General features: G+C 38.6%; 1 protein-coding gene across 1 annotated transcript; it reads left to right on the forward strand.

The window, feature by feature from the left end:
• The first annotated feature begins 1,638 nt into the window (after positions 1-1,638).
• LOC118347987 lies at positions 1,639-22,874 on the forward strand. Its single transcript, XM_035688701.1, has 6 exons — positions 1,639-5,485; positions 20,385-20,446; positions 20,665-20,800; positions 20,927-21,165; positions 21,506-21,715; positions 22,638-22,874. Exons 1-6 carry the CDS (start codon positions 1,639-1,641, stop codon positions 22,872-22,874), a joined length of 4,731 nt encoding a protein of 1,576 aa, XP_035544594.1.
• The last annotated feature ends 994 nt before the right edge of the window (positions 22,875-23,868 follow it).

Raw genomic sequence — 23,868 nt, forward strand, 5'->3', positions numbered from 1 at the left:
ACTGCCTCTGGAGTGACTCCACAGCACGCTAGGGACGGTGCTGGTGGTTGCAGAGACGGTTTTTTGGTGGAAAAGAAAGGTTCTACGACTGAGGAAGAGAGCATTGTGGTGGTGGGTACGGATTTGTTAAGGGTGAGGGTGGTTTATTGGCGGTGGGGAGATGAATGAGCTCGAGCATCGGTGGGAGAATCTGAAACTGTCTGAGGAGGAGGCAGAGAACATCGATGTCGATGTTTTTGAATCTGTGGATTCGAAATATAAAGAAGAGGTGAGCTTAGTAGGGAAAGTTTGGTCGGAGAGGAAGATTAGTAAGGGTGTGATTGAGTCTGTCATGGCAAAAATCTGGAGAATCAGTAGAAGAGCAAAGTTCCATGAGGTAGGGTTGAATATTTTTGTGGTGGAATTTGCCAATCACGAGGACAAGCAGAAAATATTGGAGGGGAGACCTTGGCTTTTTGATAATCAGCTGTTTGTGCTGCTGAACTTCGATGGCCTCACACCGCCGCAACAGATGCTTTTCAACATGGAAAGATTCTGGATCCAGTTATACGACTTACCTCTAAAATGCATGAACAAGGAGACAGGGGAGATTCTTGGTGGAACACTTGGCAAAGTGGTGAAGGTAGAAACAGAGGAAGACGGAACTGGATGGGGTTTATTCCTCAGAGTTCTAATTGAGATAGACGTACATAAACCTTTAGCAAGAGGGAGGACCATCAACTTGAAGGGGAAGACTCTATGGGTCCCTGTAAGGTACGAAAAGCTTCCTTACTTTTGTTTCAAGTGTGGTTGTATTGCTCATAGTGATCTGGGGTGTAAGGGAGAGTCGAACGGGGAAATCCAGTATGGTGCTTGGTTGAGAGCCGTGAGTAGACAAAAAAATAAAGAAGGGATGATGAGGTCTGAGAGCTTTAAGAAAACAGTGAATAATGCTAATATGGAAGACAATGCCAAGGGAAAGGAAGAAAGGCCAGAGAGGGAGAGGAAGGGTGAGTTTTATCAATGTATGGAGGAAGAGGTGGAAGTGGTTCCTGCCACTCAGGAGGTACTGGAGCAAAGGGTTGAGGAGGAGAGCAGTTCAAAGGAGCCAGGGGAAATGGGGATCTCTCAGGGGAAAAGTATAGAAAGGAGTGAGGGGTGGCTGTCAAAGGAACTTAATGAGGGAGATGGGAGTAAAGGGGTGAATCTAATGAGTAATTTGGGAAAGGAACCTTTTGAGGGAGAAAGCACAGAGAAGGGGGAGGGGTTGACTACTTTGGGATTTCTCGAGGTGGAGGGAAGCAAAGGGGTGAATCCAAACAGTAGCTTAGGGAAGGTTAGAGGTGCATGGAAAAGGAGAGCCAGGGACCAAGGAAAACAGTGTGGAAGGGCTTTGAACATGTCACCTTCGAAGAGGTTGCTGAGGTCAGGGATGGACATAGAGGAGAAGGGAAGAGTAGGTAAAAAAGCTAAAGGGAGGGAGGGGACTATGGTTGGGAATGGTGAAGGGTTTGCATTAGTAGAGGTGGAGGCTGTGCAGCAGCCCCACCTATCATTATGAAAACCTTGAGTTGGAACTGCCGAGGGCTTGGGAACCCTCGGACAGTTCAAGACCTTTGCCACTTGGTAGAGGACAAGTTGCCCAATGTTGTGTTCTTAATGGAGACAAAACTGAGGAAGGCTGGTGGGGAAAGAATTAGGAGGAGGTTGAAGTTTGATGGGTGTTTGGTCATTGAACCTTTAGGGAAGAAGGGTGGACTAATGCTGTTATGGAAGCAACCTCTAGAAGTTGAGGTTCTAAACTACTCCAGATGGCATATTAATGCATGGATTAAAGAAGTGCAAGGAAATGACAAGTGGCTTCTAACGGGTTTTTATGGGCAGCCAGAGACAAATTTAAGGGAAGAGACTTGGAGTCTACTAAGCTCTTTCAAACCACAAGAAGACAAGGGGTGGTGTGTAATAGGTGATTTCAATGAGATAGCAGCCCATGATGAAAAGAGTGGGGGAAAACAAAAAACCGAAAGACAGATGGCCAGGTTTAGGGAAGTGTTGGAAGAAGGGGGTTTGTTTGATTTGGGTTGGAAGGGGGATAAGTACACTTGGAGTAATAAGCATGAGGATGAGACATTTACAAAAGAGAGATTGGATAGGGCTGTAGCCAACATCAAATGGAAGGAAAACCATTCAGATGGGTGGGTGGAAGTACTGGTGGCTAGGTGTTCAGACCATAGGCCCATTTTGTTGCACATGAACCAGGAGCATGGAAAACAGGGGCGCCATAAGAAACTGTTCAGATTTGAAGCTGGCTGGTCTTTGGATGAGAGCTGTGAAGAGGTGATTAACTCAGTTTGGAAGGAAAGGTTGAGGGGGAGGGAGCCCTCCTTGGGGTTAAATTTCAAACTTAATGAAACTAGAGAAGCTTTGGTAAGATGGAGTAAACAAAGGGTTTCTGACCATAAAAAAGCTCTAGCTGAGAAATCTGAGTTGCTGAAGGAGCTACAAAAGAATGAGGGAAGTCATAATATAGCAACCATAAAGGTTTTACAAAAGGAGATTGGTGTTTTGCTTGAGACAGAGGATGTGAAGTGGAGGCAAAGGGCAAAGGTTAACTGGTATCAGCTAGGGGATAAGAATACTAAGTTTTTTCATAGCTGTGCAAATGAGAGGAGGAAGAACAACAGGATTCAGATGATTTTGGATGAACAGAACAGAAAGTACACGAGTCAAGAAGGTTTGGAAGGGGTTTTCAAAAGTTTTTTTGAAAGACTTTTTGCCTCTTCTGATCCGAGGAGCTGTGACATTGAGGAATGCCTTAATGGCTTAAAGGGTTGTGTGACTAGCAGTATGAATGACCAGTTATCAAAAACCTTTACCAGAGAAGAAATTGAAGTAGCTGTCAAGAGTATGGCACCTCTCAAGTCCCCAGGGCCAGACGGGTTTGGAGCATGTTTTTTTCAAAAACATTGGAACACAATTGGTGAGGAAGTTAGTGGCAATGTGCTGAGATGGCTCAATGAAAATTCCTTAACCTCGACTACAAACTTTACTTACTTAGCTCTTATTCCCAAGATTTCAGCCCCCAGAGTGGCAAGTGACTTTAGACCCATTAGCCTTTGTAATGTAGTCTATAAGATTTTGGCTAAGGTGCTGGCAAATAGACTAAAGGGGGTTCTTAATGAGATCATATCCCCTAATCAAAGTGCTTTCATCCCAGGGAGATTAATCTCAGACAATATTCTGGTTGCTTATGAGGTGTTGCATTCCATGAAAGTGAGGAAAAAAGGCAAAATGGGGAGTATGGCCATTAAGCTTGACATGTCAAAAGCTTATGACAGGATTGAGTGGTCTTATTTAAGAGCAGTGTTGGTCAAAATGGGATTCTGTGGAAAATGGATAGAGCTGATAATGATGTGTGTGTCTTCTGTTTCTTATTCTGTTCTTGTCAATGGGAAACCAAGTGGCCTAATCAAGCCCTCGAGAGGATTGAGGCAAGGAGACCCGTTGTCTCCCTATTTGTTTATCCTATGTGCTGAGGGACTTAGCTCCCTATTCAACAATTCAGATCTTAGAGGAGAGACAAGGGGTGTGACTGTTTCAAGAGGGGGGTCTCGTATAAACCACCTATTATTTGCCGATGATTGTATACTTTATGGTAGAGCCAAGAAAGAGGAATATGACAGGATCCATGGCTTACTTAGTTTGTATGAGAAGGCATCTGGTCAGTTTCTCAACAAGGATAAAACTGCTGTTTTTTTCAGTTCAAACACTAAGGAAGTTGACAAGAGATTGATACTGGAAGGAGGGGGTGCAGTGTTGAGAGGGAACTATGAGAACTACTTGGGGCTTCCTGCTGTAGTTGGGAGTTCCAAATATAATGCTTTTAGAGGCATTAAGGAGAAAGTATGGAGGAAAATCAACAATTGGAAGAATTCTTTTTTGTCTGCTGCAGGGAAAGAGGTACTAATCAAAGCTGTCCTTCAAGCTGTGCCTACCTACACTATGAGTGTTTTTCAGCTCCCTAAACAACTTTGCAAAGAACTCAATGTCATGCTTGGCAGATTCTGGTGGGGTAATCAAAAAAGTGGCAGAGGAGTGCACTGGTGTAGCTGGGAAAGGATGGGGAAACAAAAGAGAAAAGGAGGGCTGGGGTATAGGGATCTCGAGAGCTTCAATTTGGCTCTATTAGCCAAACAAGGGTGGAGGATCCTTCAAAATGAGAACTCTATAGCTGCCAAGATTCTAAAAGAGAAATACTACAAAAACAAGTCTTTGCTTGATGCTAGTCTGGGACATAGACCTTCTTTTCTGTGGAGGAGTGTTTGGAATGCTTTGAGTTTGCTTAAGGAGGGTCTGATTTGGAAGGTGGGGAATGGAGAAAAAATTAAAATTTGGGGCAACAAGTGGCTTTCCACCCCTTCATCCTTCTCTATCCAATCACCAGTTTCTAGTTTGGATAAAGAAGCTAGAGTTTGTGAATTGATGCAAGGCAGAGGGGAGTGGAATACTCTTTTGATCCGAAACATTTTTAACAAGGAAGAGGCTGACCAGATCTGCAGTATTCCAATTAGCAGCATGGAGGTGGAGGACAGATTAGTATGGAGTCCCTCAAAAAAAGGCATTTTCTCAGTAAGGAGTGCGTATCATTTGGAGATGGAAAGAAAGCAGGCCATTAGAGGTGAAAATTCTAGGCATGAGGAGAGGGTTAAAGGCTGGGACAGCATTTGGGAGTTGGATGTTCCAAGGAAAGTTAAGCTTTTCCTCTGGAAAGCTACAAACGACTTCCTAGCTACCAAAAAAAATCTTTTCTTGAAGAAGATAACAGGCAATCCCTTATGCCCCATCTGCAAACTAGATGAGGAGACTATTATGCATGTGGTGTGGCAATGTCCTGCAGCTGGTGATGTTTGGTCAGAATCTTCAAGCATTATGCAGAAAATGAAGAGGGAAGAGCATGATTTGCTGGCTTTATGGGAAAAACTTACTCTAAAGCTGAGTGAATTGGAGTTAGAGGAGGTTGCAGTGGTAATGAGGGGTCTGTGGGTGAGAAGAAATGAGAGTATCTTTGAAGATATCTTTAAGTCCCCAAGTCAAGTTATCAGCATTGCACAAAATGACTTGAAAGAGTACAAGCAGGCTCTACAGATGAACAAGGTAGCACTGAGGAATAATGAGGAAGGAGGAAGCAGAACCTTGAGGTGGGAAAAGCCAAGGACAGGGTCTGTCAAAGCAAATTGGGATGCAGCAGTAGATAAGAAGCAAAGGAGGGTGGGTTTAGGGGTACTAATTCGTGATGAAGATGGAAAGCCTCTAGTTGCTGTTGAAGGTCAGAAGGACAATGTAGACCATCCTGTTGTGGCCGAAGCTCAGGCTCTGTGGAAGGCAATGGTTATCTGTAGAGATCTCAGATTGGAAAAGGTCATTTTTGAGGGAGATGCACAAGTGATTGTCAAAGCAGTCAACAATGCAAGTGAAGATTTTTCTGTTTATGGTAGCTTAACTGAAGGTATAAAACATTTGTTAAAAGGAAGGACAAATTGGACAGTTCAATACACACATAGATCTAACAATGCAGCAGCACATACTTTAGCAAAGGAAAGTTTACATTCACAAACTGAATTAGTGTGGATAGAAGACATACCTGATAGCATTCAAAGAATTGTAGAGAGGGAGTGTCATTGTATTGAGTGACATTTTGATATCAATGAAGATGATGTTTATTTCAAAAAAAAAAAATAAATAAAAACATCTCCAAGAATTCCAAAAAATCAAATCTTACTTCTAACATATTCATAACATCATCCTAAGATCAAACATGCTTTAAAACATCAAACAAAACTCACCAAAAAACACAAAACAACACTTGGAGTTTTTGGTTTTAAACTTAGTCCAAAACAGAAACTGATTTTCCCAACTAACTATGATCAATCTCTTGATCCATGGCTTAAAGACATGTGATCTTCAAACTAACACATCACATGGTTTAAAAATGTGTCCTAAAGAAGATCCAACCATCAAACTTAAAATCACATGGCTAAAATTTAATAAAACATGGATCTAACTCAAAAACATCAAAGTTTAGGCCTAACCGAAATCCTCTTGCATAGAAAATCATATCTTTAAAAATAATACTAAATATCTTCGAAATAACATCCTAACATGTATATAAGAGGCTTAGGATCATCATATAAAAATATCAAAGCCTTTGGAATAAGATTAAACCACGAAATATTCAAACTTTCACCAAACAGAAACTGTTTTTCCACTTCCAGTTTTCAAGTTTCTAACTCTAAGCAAATCTATCATCAAAAGCTTTATTCATGCAACAAAACCTCAATGAACATTCATAAACACATGTTAAAAACACTCCATAAAATTTTCGGACCAAGATAAGTCCATTAGCTTGGTCAAAACTTCCAAAACATAACATACTCTCCAGTTTCACGCCCAGAATGACCTTTCCATGGTTAAAAATACTTTTGACCAACCAAATGAGAATGGAATGAGACTAATAATATATACACGGAAACTAGACTCAAAGACGAACAACTTATGTGAAGGAATCATCGTGCGAAAATACTCACAAAGGGTCGTAAATGGCCACGCAAAAAGTCCCAGAAATCTGCCCGAGAGAGCTCTTTTGGGTTTCTCTCTAAGAACGGGAGAAAGAAGTGATAAAATGGAGAGAAGTATGTCTTGCACGACTTTAGACTTCTGGAGGGAGAAGTTATGGGCTTGAATGACCCTTGATTGGAGGTGGATATGTGACATAAAGTGGAGAATAGAGAGGGGCGGAGACTGCTTGCAGCAGCAGTGAAAGATGGAGGTTGATGGAGTGGATTTCTCTTTCACATCAAGGCACTATTGGGTGCAGCCAATGGCAGTGGATGGTCTGCCATGTGGGGGAGGAAACTTCTCCAAGAAGCTTTGCCAAGGTGGCCAATTTCGTGGGCCTTGGTGGGCCCCACCAAGTGGGCTTCAATTTGGGGTTTAAAGGGGGTTTGGTTAGGGTTTGAGATGCTATCAAGCCCAAAATCAATTTTTCTTGGCCCAATCAAATTCCCAAGGTTTAAAAGGTTGAATAATGATGTCATAACAAGGATTTGATTAATTAATAGCATGTGGAAGTGATTTAATCAAGTGATTAAACACAATGCTAGAAATCGGATTAAAAAGGGTTTGGAGGCCAACTTTAGGGTTTGGGAAAACCATTTAGGGTTTTGGTTTCAACCAAGCTTTTGGGGTTTCAATTGGATTCCAATCATTTAGGGTTTTGCTAGGGTTGAAACCCTCTTTGGTCTGGCACAATTTGGTTGAACAGATGAAACACAACTTTGCTTAGGTGGCATGATCTCACACCTTGATTCCTTCACAAATCTATCTAATGGTTCTTCTTTGTGCCAAGTGTCTAATACCATTCACTAAGTGTGGCTAAGAACTTGCCAAGTGTCCAAATAAAACTTCTCTAACCTAATTTGGACATTCCACACTGTGATTTTGAAAACACTGCAATGGGTGTGCTTATCGAGGTTACTATTCACTCCAAAAAAAATACATAATAAACTTAGTACTAAAAAATTCTAAATATTCATATTAACTTATAGTGAAAATCTTTTAACGAAATTCAACCCCGAAGTGCCCCTAAAAATAATTTCACAATTTTCAACAGACGTTTCGTCCGGAATTATGAAAATAAGTTATTGCGCCATAAAATCCTAAATAATCCTCTGAGTCCAATGGCGTAGACCATAACGCATTCTGACACTTGTAACTACCTCAAATAATTAAACTCATATTACTAGCACCATAGTGAGTGATAACATTGACTATGTTGACAAACTAAAACCTATGCGATTGGTCGATTCGTAAAAACTTATGGGGTTTTCACGAGATTCTTAAAGTCAATAGAAATTCCACCAATGAATTTCTAGCGGGCTGTTACAGTATTGGACTTATTTAATGAGCTGCTTCCCGAAGGGTCTGCATTGCCCAATAACTTTTATGAAGCGAAACAGTTGAGAAAGATATTAGGATTTGAGTACAAGTCCATACATGCATGCAAGATGATTGTGTTTTGTTCTGGAAGGAGAACGAGGAGAAACAAGCATGTCCTGTATGTGGAGAGTCGAGGTGGAACGGTAAGAAAATCGTGTTGATTAAGGTGTTGAGGTATTTTCCCTTGAGACCTAGGTTGAAAAGACTATATATGAGTAAGAAAACAGCTCACGATATGAGGTGGCACGAGGAGAAAAGGGTTAAGACTGACGCATATATGAGGCACCCTGCTGACTCACTTGCATGGCAGTCTTTCGATAATCAATATCCAGAGTTTGGGATAGAAGCTCAGAACATGCGCCTAGGACTCACAACCGATGGATTCAACCCTTTTGGGAATATGAGTACAAGTTATAGCACTTGGCCCATAGTGTTGATTCCGTACAATCTTCCACCATGGAGGGCGCCCAACTTTTTGTTAACTTTACTTATCCCCAGCCCGAGATCACCTAGGAATGACATTGACGTATTCATACAGCCGTTTATTGAATAGCTGAAAGAGTTATGGGAAACAGGCATTAGAACTTATGATGCATCTACATCGACATCTTTTCAGATGCATGCTGCGGTAATGTGGACCATAAATGACTTTTCGGCATATAAGAATCTTTCCGGCTGGAGTAAGAAAGGGAAGTTGGCATTTCCGACGTGTAATAAAGAAACTGCTAGTGAGTGGTTAAAATATTCTCAGAAGTTGGGTTTCATGCGTCGTCGACATTATCTACCAACAAATCATGCATGGAGAAGAGAATGTGCTAAGTTTGATGGTAGAGTCGAGGATAGAATTGCACCAAAAGAGCTGTCTGGGAAAGACATAGTGGAACAACTGGTACATGTTAGAGTGAATAATTTTGGCAAAGGTTGGGGAAAGAACAACAGAAAACGAGGTGCAGCAGAATTGAATTGGACAAAGCGTAGTATTTTTTTTACATGCCGTATTGGTCGTCCTGTATGTTGCGACATAGTTTGGATGTAATGCACATAGAGAAGAATATTTGTGATAATATACTGGGTACATTGATGAGCATTAACAAAAAGACGAAGGACATGATCAAGACGAGGAAAGATCTTGATAGAATGGGGATTAAACATAATCTACATTTACAGGTGGAAGGCAATAAGGTAGTCATGATGCATGCATGTTTTATGATGACGAGGGAAAAGAGGATGAACTTCTGCAAATGGTTGTAAGGTGTGAAATTGCCATATGGTTATGCTTCAAATATTGGTAGATGCATGAGTCCTAATGACTGGAAAATCAATAGATTGAAAAGTCATGACTGTCACGTATTTTTGCAGAAGTTCTTACCTGTGGGAATTCGAGGGAAGCTGACATCTAATGTACGTGTCGCCATATCCGAACTCTATATGTTTTTTTTGGATTTGTGCGCTCGGGTAGTAAATCAAGATGTCTTGCAGAAATTGAAATAAGACATTGCTACTATACTATGTAAATTCGAGCAGATCTTTCCACCATAATTTTTTGATGTAATGGTCCTTTCCGTAATACATTTACCGCGAGAGGTAATGTTAGGTGGACCGGTGTAGTTCCGTTGGATGTATCCAGTTGAAAGATATTTGGGTCGACTAAAGCGCACTGTTGGGAATAAAGCCAGAGCTGAGGGTTCAATAGCAGAGGCCTATATACACGATGAATGGTTAACATTTTGCTCTCTATATCTTCGTGGTGTTGAGACACGATTTAATCTTCAAGAGAGAAATGCTAATCTTGCTGCTTCGCCTTCTAGTGAGCTATCAGTGTTTTCGCAGAATGTACGACCCTTGGGTACACAAACGGATTACGATTTAATTAATGGAGAGTTGGGTAAAGTTCGGTGGTATGTGCTAAATAATTGTCGGGAGATTGATGATTATCTCAGGTAGGTCGTTCCATGTTTCGAATAATTCTAATGTTCTTCAAGTTTAACTATAATGGTTGTGCTCAAAATAAACTTCTTTTGCATTTATCTATAACAGTGAGCACATTGACAAACTTAGGATGGAATGCGTAGAAAACATAGAGGCAAGACACGAGGAAGAATTTTTCGGATGGTTTGAAGAACATGTGTAACAGCCTGCTAGAAATTCATTGGTGGAATTTATATTGACTTTAGGAATCTCGTGAAAACCCCATAAGTTTTTACGAATCGACCAATCGCATAGGTTTTAGTCTGCCAACATAGTCAGTGTTATCACTCACTATGGTGCTAGTAATATGAGTTTAATTATTTGAGGTAGTTAGAAGTGTCAGAATGCGTTATGGTCTACGCCATTACACTCAGAGGATTATTTAGGATTTTATGGCGCAATAACTTATTTTCATAATTCCGGACGAAACGTCTGTTGAAAATTGTGAAATTATTTTTAGGGGCACTTCGGGGTTGAATTTCGTTAAACGATTTTCACTATAAGTTAATATGAATATTTAGAATTTTTTAGTACTAAGTTTATTATGTATTTTTTTGGAGTGAATAGTAACCTCGATAAGCGCACCCATTGCAGTGTTTTCAAAATCACAGTGTGGAATGTCCAAATTAGGTTAGAGAAGTTTTATTTGGACACTTGGCAAGATTTTAGCCACACTTAGTGAATGGTATTAGACACTTGACACAAAGAAGAACCATTAGATAGATTTGTGAAGGAATCAAGGTGTGAGATCATGCCACCTAAGCAAAGTTGTGTTTCATCTGTTCAACCAAATTGTGCCAGACCAAAGAGGGTTTCAACCCTAGCAAAACCCTAAATGATTGGAATCCAATTGAAACCCCAAAAGCTTGGTTGAAACCAAAACCCTAAATGGTTTTCCCAAACCCTAAAGTTGGCCTCCAAACCCTTTTTAATCCGATTTCTAGCATTGTGTTTAATCACTTGATTAAATCACTTCCACATGCTATTAATTAATCAAATCCTTGTTATGACATCATTATTCAACCTTTTAAACCTTGGGAATTTGATTGGGCCAAGAAAAATTGATTTTGGGCTTGATAGCATCTCAAACCCTAACCAAACCCCCTTTAAACCCCAAATTGAAGCCCACTTGGTGGGGCCCACCAAGGCCCACGAAATTGGCCACCTTGGCAAAGCTTCTTGGAGAAGTTTCCTCCCCCACATGGCAGACCATCCACTGCCATTGGCTGCACCCAATAGTGCCTTGATGTGAAGGAGAAATCCACTCCATCAACCTCCATCTTTCACAGCTGCTGCAAGCAGTCTCTGCCCCTCTCTATTCTCCACTTTATGTCACATATCCACCTCCAATCAAGGGTCATTCAAGCCCATAACTTCTCCCTCCAGAAGTCTAAAGTCGTGCAAGACATACTTCTCTCCATTTTATCACTTCTTTCTCCCGTTCTTAGAGAGAAACCCAAAAGAGCTCTCTCGGGCAGATTTCTGGGACTTTTTGCGTGGCCATTTACGACCCTTTGTAAGTATTTTCGCACGATGATTCCTTCACATAAGTTGTTCGTCTTTGAGTCTAGTTTCCGTGGATATATTATTAGTCTCATTCCATTCTCATTTGGTTGGTCAAAAGTATTTGTAACCATGGAAAGGTCATTCTGGGCGTGAAACTGGAGAGTATGTTATGTTTTGGAAGTTTTGACCAAGCTAATGGACTTATCTTGGTCCGAAAATTTTATGGAGTGTTGTTAACATGTGTTTATGAATGTTCATTGAGGTTTTGTTGCATGAATAAGGCTTTTGATGATAGATTTGCTTAGAGTTAAAAACTTGAAAACTGGAAGTGGAAAAACAGTTTCTGTTTGGTGAAAGTTTGAATATTTCGTGGTTTAATCTTATTCCAAAGGCTTTGATATTTTTATATGAGGATCCTAAGCCTCTTATATACATGTTAGGATGTTATTTCGAAGGTATTTAGTATTATTTTTAATGATATGATTTTCTATGCCAGAGGATTTCGGTTAGGCCTACACTTTGATGTTTTTGAGTTAGATCCATGTTTTATTAAATTTTAGCCATGTGATTTTAAGTTTGATGGTTGGATCTTCTTTAGGACACATTTTTAAACCATGTGATGTGTTAGTTTGAAGATCACATGTCTTTAAGCCATGGATCAAGAGATTGATCATAGTTACAAGATTTTGGTTTATTCATGAGTTTTGGAACTTGAAAGAATTGCAACTAAAATAAGACAAATGGCCTATGTAGGTTTCGGCCATAGTGATTTTTTCATAGTTGTGATTGGTTTTAAATTTTTCTGAGTTGAGATTTTAGTTTGGGACAAAATTTACATGAAGAATGTAAATTTTGGTAATTTTTTTGGAATTAGGATATCAAATCCTTAAGTTAGGGGGTAAAATGGTCATTTGCCCACATGTAGAGGGTAAAATGGTAATTTTACTCTAAGTTGTCTCTTTTCACATTTCTAATTGTTAGTAATTAATTTCTAACTTTTAGAATAACCTTTTACAGTTCCTCGTGTTTCGCGCTTTATTCTAGTAGAACGCGACGATCGAGGTAAGTTAGCTTTTAACTTACTATCAGTTTAATGTGTATGAGTGATAAGTAAGGGAACTAAATTGTATGTATGCATGTTATCATATGTGCCATGCCAAGTCATTACATATTTATCTGTTACACAGAATTTATTCTGTCATGAATTATTCATCTGTTACAAAAGATATTCTGTCACGTATTCCTATACATTGCAAGCATGTCATGTTAAGTTAAGTATGCCATCTGTTACATGTATTTCATGTCATGTAAGATTCACTGTCACATGTTACACCATGTTATGAAATGTTGTCTGTTATATGGTATGCCATGTTACGAAATGTTGCATGTTACATGTATGCCATGTTATGAAATGTATTCTGTTACATTTATGTCTTGAAGTATGTCATGTCTGTCATCTTATGTTCATGTCATGTTATGCTACGTCAGGACTTTTGTCTTTTATGTCACGATCATGTTACGTCACGTTACGAAATGTCATGTATGCCAGTTAAGTTATTCATGTCAATCACGACCCTAAGCGCTAGGATGGGGTAATATCCTAGTGGAACTCCTTTGTTCACGCTGGAGTGTCTAAATAGGTGTGAAATTCCCTGGGTTGACAAAGTACAGTCAACAGGTTGCGAATGGGGCCTAATTAGCTGGTCACCGGAGCGCGCCAGGCACTAACGCCGATGGTGCCACACATTATGTTACGTGTGTCCACAGCAAGTGTGGCACAAACAAATAAGTCATGGGGCCACAACAACTGTGGAGCATGAAGTATGGGGCCACAACAACTGTGGAGCATACACTACGTGAGACACAGCAATTGTGACACGTAGAATACGTGGGGCCACAACAACTGTGGAGTACGTATTAACGCACTCACAGCTGGTATAGAAACTTGTGATGTGATGCGGTAATCGGCAGGGACACACGGCTCAAGGGGACCTGTGTAGCACCCATATGGTCACTTTAATGATTAAGTCTATTGAATAAGATTTAAAGTTCATGTATTTCACGTTCAAGTCATGTTTCAAGTTCACGTTATGTTACGTTCAAGTTTACGTTCACGCAATCATGGTAATCCCATGAGACAAGAATATGTTTTAAGTTCATGTTATGTTATGTTCACATTTACGTTATGTTCCAAGTTCACATTTATGTTATGTCATGCTCAAGTTCATGTTCAAATTATGCATGTTCACGTTCATGTTATGTTTTAAGTCCATGTTATATTTCAAGTTCACGTTCATGCTATGTTTCAAGTCACGTTCATGCTAAGCTTCAGTTTCAGTTTAAGTTATGCCAGTTATGTTATGTTGTATGTCAAGTTATGCTATGATTACTTATGATTTGATTATGCTTTGATGCTTTTACTGCCATGCATGCATCATTAACCTGTGTGGAAGTTTTCTGTTAACTTGCTGAGATTTGTAATCAAATCTCACTATGGTAGTCCCAACTACCATTCCCCCCGAATGGTAGATTTTGTTATAGGATCTGAAGGAGAACCGGGAATCGACCAACTGGAAACGGCCGACTAAGCGACGGTGCGACGTAGATGGTATTACAATAGTTACCTCAGATTATTACTTGTATTGGTGGAGTTCAATCTCCAGCACTCTTTTGATCACAACCTTATGGACTATTATTGTGATCTTAGTTGTTTAGTATGTCGTTAAGTATGGAGTATGTTTTAAGTATTTGGGATATTTTAGTTTGGTGCATAGTATTGCTAAAGAAAAAAAATTATCCGCTGCGAATATTGCATAATGCTAGATGCATGTTAGGAATATTGCATCTTATATGTCATGAACGGGGGCAGGTAACCTTGTGTTGCATGTCTCGACACTTCAAATGTCCGTCCGATCCCAAGCGGAATTTGGGGGTGTCACAACATGTATGAACTAAACTTATATATATGTTATATTTTGATACTTTTAACTATGGATAATGAAATAATAAATATATACTATTTCAATTGTTAGATTTTGGAACAACGGGCTCGGGATTCCAGATCAATTTCTTCTAAATTGTATGCATTGGTCCGTGGTCCCTCAAATAGATCACTTCGATACACTGCATGCACAGTTCGAGGTTATAGATTCCATACTCTGGACCGTGAACGTAATAGAAAGACTCAAACTCTGGTGTGTTGGTCGAGGGGAGTCATGGAACAGATGATATTAACTATTATGGTGTCATATGTGATATTATCGGATTGAAATATCTGGGTGGGTCTGTAACATATGTCTTTAAATGTGATTGGTGGGATCTAGGCGGTGGTCAAGTTTCGATAAATAGAGATAATCACTTTACGAGTGTCAATACTGCATCTAAATGGTACGAAGATAGTGGAGAGATAACTTGGCGAGTCGTACAAAAATTTGTCCCTCGAAATAAATATGAAGCAGGAACCAGTGTGGATTACGAGAATAGTGGAGATGAAGATGACACTCTGATTGTATAGGCATACCAGGAAGATGGAGATGTATTAACTTGTTTGTTGACCTCGGTGCACTCGAGTTGCTCCCCTTGTGTAGAGATGATGTCCCACCCGTCCATCTCTACCCGTCCGTATTAAATGATCATTCAATTCAAGTAAGTGAGGAGGAAGAAGAAAAAGAGTCAGTAGATGAAGACGAAGCAAAATCCGGCTAGGTGGTGGATAAGGAGGATGAAGAAGAGCTGCATGATGATAATGAAGATGTTATTGAGGGAGATTCTGAAACAAACATGGAAAATACATCTAAAGATGAATAATAAAAGTACTAAATATTTTATTCATATAAGTGACTATAAAATATCTTGAATTTTCAACATTTCTTCTAATTAATTTTTTTTATATAATTAATTATTTTCAAGAATGTCACCAAAACGACAACGAAGAAATGTGTCTCCGCCAAGTCCAAGTCCCGAACCCATTGAGGACTCCCCACTAGAGGAATCCGCTCCTGAAGATAAAGTTAACACGCAAGAGAACAACAGTCAGTCCACACCTACTAGTAAGGAAATATTGTCGTTGATAATTAATTATATAGTTAATACTTTTGTCTCAATAACTATATAACTATAATTTTACTATCTATTATCATGTAGTTGATGCATCTGCATGTCGCGGTTGTGACTATACACGTGGCATCTCTCTTGAGAAAAACAGAAGGCACGGAAAACTCAAGATCACCATTCCTAATAATTCCACTAGAGAAGTGGATGATAGTGCAATAGCACTTTCCACCTATATTGGCACAGTAGTTCGAGCTTATGCTCCATTTTATGTGAGCTCATGGTGAGATGTTCCGAATGAGATTAAGGAGCACATTCGAAGTCGTGTGTTGGTGAGTTTACTTTGAGAGTAAAGTTTTTTCACCTAGATTAATATATCATATTTTTTACCTGATTCACTTGTTAGGATGAATTCGACCTCGACTTTGGCCGGAGCGGATATTTGAGAACCGTGAATGAGTTGATGGCTACACTATCTTAACGTCACAAGGGACGATGTCGTAACCACTTCAAGAAGTTTGAGACGTTGGAAGAGGCTGTGCCTGTAACGTCCTGTTCCCGGAGGTCCGGAGAGTTAACTCTTAATACCTCAAATCAACTTAAATAGTACAACTATAAAATCCGAAAAATCCAATAAAATATTAATCAATTTAATCAATCCAAATATCTAAGTTCCTCCATGGGGACAATAAAGAAAATCTTAATAACATAAATTAAAAAACTCTCTAAAACTCGAAATTATCCTTAACTCATCAAATCAAAATATCCGAAACATAAATTCAGTTTACTAACTACGACTCTCAAATAAGCACTTGTACCCTCGGGCACTTATTCCACTCTGATCATCACACCTGCTAAAACTTTCTACTCTTGTTCTCCAACTGAACCATCAAAATTATCTGAAAAATATATGGAGATAAGGGGTGAGTTATCAACAACTCAGTAAGCAGAGGACATATACTAGTGTGTAAACATGAGCATTTACAGAGTTCAGAATGCAAAACAAAAATATTTTCTTTCAAAATGCAGAATCAGAATAATGTTTTCAAAAATCAGCATCAGAACATGTTATCAAAATATCAGATCGAAAGTTCAAAAAATATTCATAATCAAAATCCCTTTGGCATAGCATAAACTGAAACATCACATCTTATCTTATCATATCAGAACAAATACCATGTTTAACCCCCGTGGATAGCTAACCGAGCAGAAACAAAATGTGAATCTTCCCCTTATTCATTCTCGGAGTCCCGAGTGTGCACATAAGAAAGACCACGCAGAAAACCACTTTGTTTCCAAAGTGGGTGAACCAGAAACAGAAAAGTTGGTACCAACCCGAACAGAGGCCATAGTTTTACACCCGTGGTGAAGTCAGAACGGAATAGAAACAGAAATAGAATGTTATGCCAGAGGTTTTCAGAAATCACATCAAATCATATCAAAGTACATAAAATCTTCAGAACAGAACAAAATCATTACACAACATAATTTTTGCACAAAATTTCATATTCGCTCTCTTTTTGAAAGTTCAGAAACAAAATGTCAAAATAAGCTCATGTCTATACCAGTCATGACAGAAAATAATTTCTTTTTAAACAGAATCTCATGAGTAATGCAGAACAAATAACTGAGGCAGTTCAAATTTCTTTTCAACATCAAATATGTATATTTTCCAAAAATAACCTCAGCTCATTTTATTTTAATGCAAAGTCTAGCATAAGAGCCCCGCTTACCTGAACTTCTTAGCTTTTTCGGAATTCCTCAAAAATGCCGAACAAATATTAATCGTCACCTATAAAATAATCAAGTAATTCCCGTAAATTTTCAATCAACCACTTATTTCGATGTTTTTATCTTAAGCTTCTAAAATAACCTATTTAATTCCTCAAAACCTAAAATTCTCATAATTCCCAAAATACCATCATTTTCTAAAATCATCAATATCCACTTAATCGAATTCGTACTGAAAAGTGATTTAATCGAACAAGTGTTAAGACAATTACGGAACTCAATAAAAAGTAATATTTAAAATATCTAAAGTACCGACAACGTTTTATAAATTAATAGAATAGTTAGATTACTTTAAAAATTCTTATAAAATACGCCATGAAAAATTCCTCTCTTAAAAAAATAGGTTTACTTTCTTTAGTTAACAATATTATTAAAATATTATCTACACAAAATAATATTTTATGAGACTTAAAAATAAAACTCACTTAAAATACATAACCCAAAAGAAGCCCTATCGTTCGAAACATATAATTGGAATTTACGCTAAGGTAAATTGGTAATAGTACTCATCTATCAAGTTAACACTTTACATATATATAATATATATTATGCACGTATAAAACTTATAAGAACAAGACCGAACAAATAAACACACGGAATAACACAAGCATGCGGCGGCAGAAGCTTACTCAAGGGAAACCGAGGCACGTGTGGAGGGGTAAGGAGCGATGGGGCTGGCTGGAGGGGCTGTGGTGGCGCGGCAGAGAGCAGGAGTGCGGCGGAGCTGCTGTCAAGCTGGGCTAAGCACGAGAGAAAGAGAAAAATGGAGAGTGAGAGAGCGAGGACCACCGCGTGCGGAAAGAAATAGAAACAGACCGTGAGACAGGAAGGAGGCATTCGACGGAGGCTCACCTCGAGAAGAGAGAGTGCCGTGGTTGAGGCAGAGGGTTGCAGATTAGTGGTTATGAATGAAGGTGGGGTGGTGGCTGTGGTTCACAATGCCCTCCAAAGATGCTCTGTTTTTGGGAGATAAAACAGAGGCTCAACGGGTTGACTTCGTGAAGAGGATGGTGGCGCACGATGGGTTGGTTGAGCATATGGTTTGGAGGGCGGTGCGTTGTTTGCAAGTAGGAGTTGCTGGCTAGGACTTCGAGTGGCAGGGCAGCGGCGTGAGGCTTCTTCACGCAGAGGGTGACTCGTGATGATGATCTCCCTCTGATGGCCATGCGTGGTGGAGTTTTTCCGAAGTGGGTTATATTTCGGTGTTGGTGGTTTGCGGTGGAAGTTTTAAGGTGGCAAAGTCGACGAGCATAGAGCCGAGAATGCGGAGAGGCAGTGAACGAGAGGGAGTTAAGCATGGTTTGCGTCGACTTCGTATGGAGGCAGTTAACATAATAGAGCAGTTCAAGATCATTCCACCGTCTTGCTAAAAAAATGGTAATTAAAAAATTATAGAAATGAATTTCTTTTTTTGATATTCTTTTATTTAAACACTAACATTATCTTTTTAAAATTTCTAATGTCGCTTTGTTAGGATCATGATGATCCTGAAAACTTTTTCCTTATTCATGTCTATGCTGCTGCTCACACTAATGAGCATAGTGAGTGGATGGATCCTGTCGCTGTAGATAATTATGTAAGCAATGTTAATTTTGTTAAATAAATTATGAAACATGTGAATAATTTTTTTTTATTTCTATTTCTTTTAATACGTTACTTATTAACGATCATTACCTTTCAAATTACAGGAAAAAATTATAGAGATGCAGTCAGCTTCAGGGGAATCCTCTCCTAGTGACGTAGACATATTCACGCAAGTGCTCAGGCCGCAGTCTAGTATGGCAAGATGTTTGGGACAATCTATCAAGCATAGATGTTCATCCTCCTCAACATCATCGACTTCATAAATTAATAATCTTACCAAAGATTTAGAAGCTGCACGGCATGAGAATGAGTATATGAGGTCGAGACAGCAAGAGTTAGAGTCTCTCTTAGAACAACAGTCTTATTTAGAGACGCGTTTGTAAGACCAACAGAGAGACCAGGAGGAAAGAATACGCAGTGAAGTCCAAGAGCAAGTGTAACGGGAGATGATGGTGCAAACGGAGCATGTTATGTCGTTGCAACAAAATCGCAGTGGATGAGGAAAAAAGAAGAAATAAATTTTATCAGTAATGGTGGCTAGTTTTCATATCTAATTTTAAAATTTTATAAGACATTATTATTTGTTAATTGATGTTATGTAATATAATACAATTGGTATGCTTTTAAATTTTATGAAATTAGTATTTCTGATCTGTACATTCGAATGTAAAGTAAAAATGTTCGAACATTGGTTCCCATTCGAACAAACGTTCGAACGTGAATACATAAAATTGTATAGTAACATTCGAACGTAGGCATATACGTTCGAAAGTACTGTCCCTCAAACAAATAAAACGTTTGAACGATTAGATGATTAACGTTCGAAGAAACCTCCGAACGTACCACTTGCATTCAAACGCTCCTTCGTTTACATTCGAAATAATGCCTGAACTTTAAACCCGTAACGTTTGAACATTGGTCTGTTAACGTTCAAAGGGATATTTGAACGTTTATTATAATTTACGTTCCGATGCATAAACGTTCGAACGTAAATATAATACATTCGAACTATAATCAACGAACGTCAACTTCTCTCATTCGAACGCCAATCGGTCGGGTTGTTATTTGAACGTTCAATTGGACGTTCGAACGTTACTTTCTGTGATGGTTCTTAGCCGTCACAAAAAAAATGAACGTTCAAACTTTCAACCAAACGGAACACCTCCAACCGTTACTAAAAATATTTTTAGTGATGGTTCAACAGTAAACCGTCACCAATTCTTTTCTATGATGCACATTATGTGACGGTTTTGGCAACTGTTTCAAACAGTCACCAGATATCTTTAGTGACGTTTTGGCAATTTTTGGTGACGGTTTCCTCTGCCACAAAAGAAAAATTGTGTTATAGTGCTACTACAGAAGGTACGAACTAGATCTAGTTAGTACGTTGGGTCTAATTATCTAAGCGGGAGATGGGTTTTAAGCGGGAATGTTGTTTTTCATTACCAATTGTTACATGTCTAGCTAATATCTTGAAATACCAACGGGATAAGTCTTTCCATTTCTGCTAGGTGGAGCTGCAACGTTGCGAGAAGCTATCTTCAGTACCATCCATTCCAACATATCTGAGAAGGTCCATGATTTCCCTTTTGTACAGCTACAAACTTGGTAGCCAAACTCTAGTTGATGTATGTTAGCTGGAGTTTACAAAGCATCTATTTACTTGCTTCTCTTGTGTTGGTTTCATGGCCATAATGCAGTAGCAATGATTCATAGCACTAGAGGGAGAGGCTGAAGAGCTTCTGGACCTATGTGAGCTAGAGTGTTGTGGCCCATTGGACGAACCTACAGCCAGAACCAGAAGGTTGGAGTTTGAAAGATGAAGATGCTGCCGTGGACTCTGATGATTCCACTCAACCCCTAGATGAGTTGCATCCATCATTTTTGCATCCTTATACTCCTACAGAGGTCAAAACGACAGACATTGGTAAGTATAAGTAACATCCTTTCCTGCTGGTATTTCATAAACATTATGCTTGTGTTGCTCCTCTAGAGGTATTATATATACTCCATGGTTTAATAGCATATACTGTTGTTTGTGTTGCTGGTATAGTAGCAAACACTAGCCAACGTCGTAGGGGTGTAGCCAAAGGTACGGAGTTTGAGAAGATGCTAAAATTTGGCAAGATACCACTTGAGATAAAAGATGGGACGATAGGTCCATCATGCAATAACAGAACAGTCTACACAAAGAGAGTTACATGGATCGTGAAGCACTATGAGGAAATGAGGCATGTTAGCTGGAGTGTTGTCGATGAAAAAGAGAAAGAGAAACTTATTGAACGAGTTCGAGTATGGCTTTCATTTTTCTGGTTCATACCATTGATTTGCTAAGTGCTATTAATTAAATAATTTCAATAAGTTCTTTTGATGGTGAAGCATAATATAAGCATGCTGTGATTTGAATCAGGAACTACTATAAGAATTTTCCTGCTTATTAGAAGTTATATATGCTTATTCTGACTTCCCAATGTGAAGCAAGTAAATGAACCCAGATATGAATTAAAACCCATGAGCTTTCAGAAGAAACTACGCAGATTTTGGGTTTAAAAAATTGCTATGAGTTATTGACACAATTGTGCAAAGTAATAAAAAAATCTGAGATGGGTTTTTAACTCAATGACATTGATAGGCTAACTTTGTCTTGGATTGGACCAAGAAAAATCATCGTCTGACAGTCAGAAATCAGCTATCTCGTGCATATAATGTGTTTCATTACAAGCTACATCTTAAATACTTGAGTTATGCAAGACATGAGGAGGCACTAGCTAATGGAGGTGGGTTGGTAAAGCAGCCAGTTTGGGAGTGGTTTTGCAATCGGTGGGGGAGTGATTCATTCAAGGTAAGAACTATATATTCATATCAAAATTCATATGTTTAACTTTGTTCTAATGTGGTTGTAAGCTTATACTTGCGTACCTACAAGGTGGTTTAGACTTGTGTCCATTAGTGAATGACATATAGCTAATAATAATGGTAAGATGGGAAAAACTGTACAGATTTCGTTAACTTTGAATTTGCTGTTGCTATAAGTTTATAATTGTGTCTATTAGATAACTATTACATATGGAATTTCCAACCCCCATACAATTTGAAAAGACTAAATTAAGTAGAGAATAGTTAAGTGATGAATTGTTATAAAACAGATACATAACTAGGTAGCAAAGGTGATTATATAGCTATATTACTTAGAAAAAATATTTTTGGACAAATTCTATATAAGGAGAAGTTACTTTATAATTTCCCAAATCTAATAACTATTTTAAGTTTAACCTTTTTCCTATTGGCATCCATTCATTTGAACTTAAGCATATTGATGAAAAATATTTTTGTTGCAGAAAATGTCTAGCCAGAACAAAGAAAATAGAAGTAAACAAAAGGTCAACCACACAAGCGGAAGGACATCATTTGTTATACTAATGGAGAGAAAGGTATTGCCATAATTCCATGTCGTAGGTGTTGTGGCGAACTCTAGTTGGTCAATATGTGGACTACTATTGTAAGGTGACTGGTATTTTTATGACAATTAGAAGGACAAGAATTTGATTGATTTCTACAAGGGCGGATTTATCACACCAACAACAGAAGACAATTATTGAGCATCTATTTGCTTAAGGAAGTATAGTTGTACTAGTATTAATTGAACTTCTTTAGCACATGGCGAGTGAACTCTTTCGGTGTTAGCAAGCATACATACGCATGTAAGGTTATAAGTTAAGTTGTTAGTGATATGGTGGTAATGGTGGTTCTGGTTCATGCAACAGAATCAGATGGTTGAAAAGATGACTGCTATTGAGCCATATGCTTGCACAGATGAAGCAGCAGCAGGAATATTTAGGGAGGTTTTGGGACATAGGCCAGGCTATTCCAGAGGGCTGGGCCACTCTATTATGCCCGAATCTCCTAGAGTTCTTGGAGTACCCAATGAGGAGTATGAACGGCTTGTCGAGGAAAATGAACAAAATAGAAAAAAATGCAGAGTATTATCAAAATCAGCTTAAAGAGTTCAAAGTGGCCTAATGGAAATGCAAGAACATATGCGAGAATATGAAACACGTTTAAACTTGAGAATGCCAGAAGTGGAGACAGAAGTAGAGTCTCAAAGAGAGACTCAAGCTGAAATTCCTTAGGCATCCACTGCAAGCTAGCAGTAACTACTATAATTATTTTGTCCTACACTTTTGCTTACCTTTTTTGATGAAGTTGTCTTGGGGAGAATGAAGTATTAGCAACATTAGTTTTGTCCAAGATTCTACTCTTGTTGGAGAGGATGAAGGAAGCTTGTGAAGGTAATGCGGAACTTGAAGAGTTAAATATTTTTTTCCCTAATATTTATCCTGGTTACTTGGTTTTGTGATCAGTCAATCCAAAAATAATTTAGCCTCTTTTAAATGTTGCTTAAAAAAGCAAGGGAAACTACTATTTCATTGATGAATGAAGAAAAAACAGTAAGAATAGGGATACTACTATTATATCCAGCTTTGACAGCTCACGTATGAGTCATTCAGCTGTTACATAGAATATCTTGAGGATAACATGTTGTATAGTCTAACTAGATTAAAGGAATTGGCCCACATATATGTTTGCATGCTATTAAATTACATAGGTCATACATGGTATATAAATTGGCCAGCTTTGAATTTATAGTCTATTGCATGGTGATATCCTTTTAATTATTTAAGTGAGTGTCATTTGTAGGTATGTTTTAATGTTGTATAAGATAGACAAGTGTAATTAAAATCAGAGATATTGTTATAGTGCTCTAGTAAAATGGAGTTAAATATATAACATTAGCCAATTTTGTAAAACCACAATTAGTCTGAAATTTATGCTATTATACACAGGGTTCTTGTATATATAGGCAATATTACACAACTAATATGTTATGATTCCAGTTTAGGTGGTACACAAGAGGTTGGTAATGGCCCTATCAACATCAGGTAAATATAAACTCACGAGTTTAAAATTATCTCATCATTAGTTATATTTTCGAAA

Source organism: Juglans regia, chromosome 3, assembly GCF_001411555.2.
Source record: "Juglans regia cultivar Chandler chromosome 3, Walnut 2.0, whole genome shotgun sequence".
NCBI lineage: Eukaryota > Viridiplantae > Streptophyta > Magnoliopsida > Fagales > Juglandaceae > Juglans > Juglans regia.

Coding starts and splice junctions, on each gene's coding strand:
- LOC118347987 (XM_035688701.1), top strand. CDS start 1,639: ATGGAGACAAAACTGAGGAAGGCTGGTGGGGAAAGAATTAGGAGGAGG. Junction 20,447..20,664: donor ATTCCAACATATCTGAGAAG/GTCCATGATTTC, acceptor ACGAACCTACAG/CCAGAACCAGAAGGTTGGAG. Junction 20,801..20,926: donor GGTCAAAACGACAGACATTG/GTAAGTATAAGT, acceptor TTGCTGGTATAG/TAGCAAACACTAGCCAACGT.